Source organism: Henckelia pumila, chromosome 2, assembly GCF_033568475.1.
Source record: "Henckelia pumila isolate YLH828 chromosome 2, ASM3356847v2, whole genome shotgun sequence".
Classification (NCBI taxonomy): Eukaryota; Viridiplantae; Streptophyta; class Magnoliopsida; order Lamiales; family Gesneriaceae; genus Henckelia; species Henckelia pumila.
In genome coordinates this window covers 89,715,199-89,720,262 of record NC_133121.1, presented here as the reverse complement: position 1 = coordinate 89,720,262, position 5,064 = coordinate 89,715,199, and the positions used below count along the sequence as shown (strand labels likewise).

At 42.2% G+C, this 5,064-nt stretch overlaps 1 protein-coding gene across 1 annotated transcript; it reads right to left on the bottom strand.

Moving 5' to 3' along the window:
• Positions 1-220: 220 nt before the first annotated feature.
• Positions 221-4,833, bottom strand: LOC140877888 (uncharacterized). The gene is made up of 11 exons (XM_073281487.1): positions 4,768-4,833; positions 4,565-4,710; positions 4,075-4,250; positions 3,841-4,023; positions 3,573-3,633; positions 3,003-3,315; positions 2,343-2,547; positions 1,912-2,252; positions 1,547-1,707; positions 446-961; positions 221-350 (listed from the first exon to the last, which is right to left on the bottom strand). Exons 1-11 carry the CDS (start codon positions 4,831-4,833, stop codon positions 221-223), a joined length of 2,298 nt encoding a protein of 765 aa, XP_073137588.1.
• Between the last annotated feature and the right edge of the window lie 231 nt (positions 4,834-5,064).

The following is a 5,064-nucleotide window of genomic DNA, read 5'->3' as shown; positions in this document are numbered from 1 at the left end:
CTTCGAATTGTCCAATTTTCTGCGACAAAACCTGTGGAAAAGTAAAACCATATCAGCTCTCAAGTTACGCAAAATTAATAAAGTAAAAACTAAGATAAAATGACAAAAGAAATGAATGAAACAGAGGTGTAAAGACGAGAAAAATAAAAATTTGGGTTGCCTCCCAAAAAGCGCTTGGTTTATAGTCGTCAGCCCGACTGGATGCTGTGAGTTAATCAATCTATGGCGGATCATCGAGTGTGAGATCATGCACATCCTCTTCCTCATTCGCTTGGACCCCTTCAAAGTAATGCTTCAGGCGTTGGTCATTCACCTTGAATATTTTCGACGTTTCCAAGCCTTTATCTCTACTGTACCATGAGGAAAAACATTAGTGATAACAAACGGGCCAATCCATCTAGAACGCAACTTACCTGGGAATAATCAAAGTCGTGAGTGATATAACAAAACTTTTTGACCGGCTTCAAAGACCCTTCTAGAAATCATCTTGTCGTGGAAAGCCTTTGTCTTTTCCTTATAAATTTTTGAGCTCGCATATGCATCATTGTGTATCTCTTCTAGTTCTTGCAACTGTAGCTTCCTGTGCGGTCCACTCTCATCCATCCGCATGTTGAAATTTTTAATAGCCCAGTAGGCTCGATGCTCCAATTCGACAGGCAGATGGCATGGTTTCCCAAAAATCAACCGATATGGGGACATCCCAATCGGTGTCTTGAACGCGGTTCTGTATGCCCACAGTGCATCATCCAAGCGCAAACTCCAGTCTTTTCTAGTAGGATTCACTGTATTCTCCAAAACGGATTTGATTTCTCGATTTGAGACCTCAGCTTGGCCATTCGTTTGCGGGTGATACGCAGTGGAGAGTTTGTGCATCACACGATATCTTTTCAATAAACTAGCCACAGTCCGGTTGCAGAAGTGCGTTCCTCTATCACTAATGAGGGCTCTTGGGATTCCAAACCTAGAAAAAATATTGTGTTGAATGAAATCTGCAACCATTTTCGAATCGTCAGTACGGGTGGCTTTGGCTTCCATCCATTTCGAGACATAATCCACAGCAAGTAATATATAAATAAATCCGTACGAACTAGGAAAAGGACCCATGAAGTCGATACCTCATACATCAAAGATTTCACATATTAAAATGGGTTGTTGAGGTATCTCCTTACGCTGGGATATATTACCTGTCTTTTGGCATTGAGCACATGACTTACAAAACATGTAAGCATCTCGAAATATGGATGGCCAGAAAAATACATAGTCCAATATCTTCCTAGCTGTTCTTTTTGCTCCAAAATGGCCACCACAAGCATATGAGTGACAAAATGTGAGAATTGGGATTACCTCGCTTGCAGATACACATTGTCGTATGACTTGATCAGCGCAGTGCTTCCACAAGTATGGATCATCCCACACATAATATTTAGCATCACTTCGGACCTTATCTTTTTGTGCCTTAGAGAATTCAGACGGAAATCCATTAGTAACTAAATAATTCACAATATTTGCGTACCATGGTAATTCCGTGCTGACTGAAAATAACTACTCATCAGGAAATTCTTCTCGCAACTTCAGCTCTTCTTCAACATGAACTAGCCGACTCAAGTGGTCAGCCACACGATTTTCAGTTCCTCTCTTATCCTTAATCTCCATATCAAATTCGCTCAGCAGTAGTATCCATCTTATTTGCCTTGGCTTTGCCTCCTTCTTCGCCATCAGAAAACGAAGAGCTGCATGATCAGAATAGACAATAACTTTAGCACCAAGTAAATATGAACAAAATTTTTCTAAAGCAAAAACTACTGCTAAAAGCTCCTTTTCAGTAGTGGAGTAGTTTTGTTGGGCATCGTTCAGAATGCGCGAAGCGTAGTAAATAGCGTGCGATGCTTTCCCAACTTTTTGTCCCAATACCGCTCCTACGGCATAATCACTGGCGTCACACATGATTTCAAATGGCTTAGTCCAATCCGGTGGTTGGATGATTGGTGCTGAAGTCAATGAGTCCTTGAGTTTATCAAAAGAAGTTTTGCATGACTCATTGAATTCAAACGTCACATCCTTCTGCAGCAGTTTGCACATAGGGGATGCAATCTTGGCAAAATCCTGAATATACCTCCTGTAAAAACTTGCATGGCCAAGAAAAGAGCGCACCTCCCGCACACTTACGGGGTAAGGTAGAGACTGAATAATATCAATTTTTGCTTTATCTACCTCTATCCCCTTAGATGAGACGACATGACCCAACACTATACCTTGCCCAACCATATAATGACATTTTTCAGAATTAAGAACCAGGTTGGTTTCGACACACCTCTTAAGAACTAGAGCAAGATTAGACAGACAATCTTCAAATGAGTCACCATAGACAGTAAAATCATCCATGAAGACTTCTAATATGTTCTCTACAAAATCCGAAAATATACTAACCATACACCGTTGGAAAGTAGCCGGTGCATTGCATAGTCCAAAGGGCATGCGGCGGTATGCAAAAGTTTCGAATGGGCATGTGAATGTAGTTTTCTCCTGATCTTCCGGTGCAATTGCAATCTGAAAATAACCAGAATAACCATCAAGAAAACAATAGTAAGGATGACATGCTAACTCTCAATCATTTGATCAATAAAGGGGAGAGGGAAGTGGTCCTTTCGGGTTCCTGCATTAAGCTTCCTATAATCAATACAAACCCTCCACCCATTTTGAATATGGGTGGGAACCAATTCGTCGTCCTTATTTTTCACCACTGTAATTCCAGTTTTCTTGGGTACCACCTGTACCGGACTGACCCACTGACTGTCAAAAATTGGGTAGATGACCCCAACTTCAAGTAGCTTCAGAATTTCAGCTTTTACCACCTCCATCATAGGTGGATTCAACTTCCTCTGCGGTTGCCGTGAGGGACTTGCACCATCTTCCATCAGAATTTGGTGCATGCATGTGGAAGGGCTAATTCCCTTGATATCTGCTATGGTCCACCCAATAGCAGTTTTATTTTCTTTTAGAACCTTGACCAGTTGCTCTTCTTGCTCGGCTTCCAAGCTGCTGGAGATGATGACAGGTAGCGTGTCTCCTTCTCCAAGGAACACATACTTAAGGTGGGTTGGAAGCATTTTTAGCTCAACCACTGGTGCCTGCAAAACAGATGGAAGGCGCCGAGTGTTAGAGATCGGTAAAGACAAATAAGATACATCACCTGACTGTGGTAGCTCAGGAGCACTGTTCAGAATATCCTCAATTTCATCCACTTCGCGGCTGCATCTATTTCCTTCTTCTGTCTTCATAGTGGGTGCTGTAATAGCCACATCTAGCTCATCTTTTCTGCATGCTCAAAAACATATTGGGCCAAGAAATCCACAATGTCAACAGAAAATATACAATCATCACTATCAGGAAATTTCATAGCATCATAGATATTAAATTTCACAAACTCGCCATAAAATTCCATAGTGAGTGTGCCACTGTGAACATCAATTTTAGTCATGGATGTTTTCAAAAATGGTCTGCCTAATAAAATAGGACTATTATGATCACCGTTTTTCATGTCTAGCACATAAAAGTCTGCAGGAAAAACTAACTCATTCACTTGCACCAGCACATCTTCCACCACGCCTCTATGATATGCATTAGACCTATCAACTAATTGTATGACAATGCCAGTCTTATTCAGTGGGCCAAGTTTCAAGGATGCATAAATAGAGTATGGCATGACATTGATTGATGCTCCTAGATCTAACATGGCCTTTTCAAGTCTAATATTTCCTATAGTGCATGGGATGGAGAACATACCTGGATCCTTGCATTTGGCGGGTAATTTTCTTTGGATCACTGCAGATACATTCTCACCTAACTCCACTTTCTGACAACCCTTCAAAGTCTGTTTCCTCTTAGCTGTGCACAACTCCATCAAAAACTTTGCGTATCGAGGTACCTGCTTAATGGCATCTAGCAATGGAATGTTAACCTCACATCTACAAAAAGTTTCATATAACTCCTTAATTCCCTCACCTTTCCTAGAGTCCTTAAGAGCTAAGGGGAAAGGGGCAACAGGCTTATATTCAGATAGAAGAGGAAACTTACCTCTTGGCGAATCATCCTTGGATGATTTTTCCTCACTTACCTTTTGCTCTTCTTCGGGTAGCTTCTCTTTGGGCTCAACCTCAACTTTCTTCTCCTTTATTTTCAACTCCTTCCCAGTTCTTAAAGTTATTGCACTGGCGTTCTCTCTTGGGTTCACCACAGTTTGAGATGGCAGACTGTTGGAATTTTATGCTTCCAGCTTGTTGATTGCTGTAGCGAGCTGTCCCATTTGAGTAGTTAAGTTTTGGATACTTGCTCGGGTGTCCTGTTGAAAAATGCAGTATTACTTGCAAGTTCCTTAACTATATTTTCGAGAAACTCACCTGGTGTTGGTATCTGAGGTCTCTGCTGCTGCTGTGGAAAGGGTGGCCTAAAAGCTTGATTTGGCGGTGGAGCCTGAGGTCCATGTTGATTTGCCTGCTGATTCCCGTATCTAAAATTGGGATGATCCTTCCAACCAGGATTGTACGTGTTGGAATACGGATCATACTTCCGTTGTGGTGGTCCAGGAAACCCTCCAGTAGCGTTTACCTGTTCAATTGATTCCTCTTGAAGTGTAGGACACATATCAGTGGCGTTTCCTATTGCAGCGCAGATGCCACAAGCCTTCGTAGTCTGCCCATTCCCTACAGCCATCTGACGCACAAGAGTGGTTAATTCAATTAATTGTTGTTCAAGGGAAGAGACATTCACCTCATTGTTTCTCCTCGGTGCATGATCAGTTCTGTTGGTGCCAAATTGCTGAGAATTGGCAGCCATATTCTCTATTAAGTTCCTTGCTTGCACCGGAGGCGTGGGAATCGAGTTGATGGATATAAGTGCAAATGAGGGAAGAAAAGATCAAGAATTGAAGGCTTTAGGAATTGAAAAAAAGGAGAAATTCGAGAGCGAGGAGTGCCCGCCCTGCTGAGTGGCGCGCCCGCGCGATGATCTAGAGGAACATGGAATTTTTGCGTGAGGATTGAGCGCTCGCTCTATACCAAGGCGCGC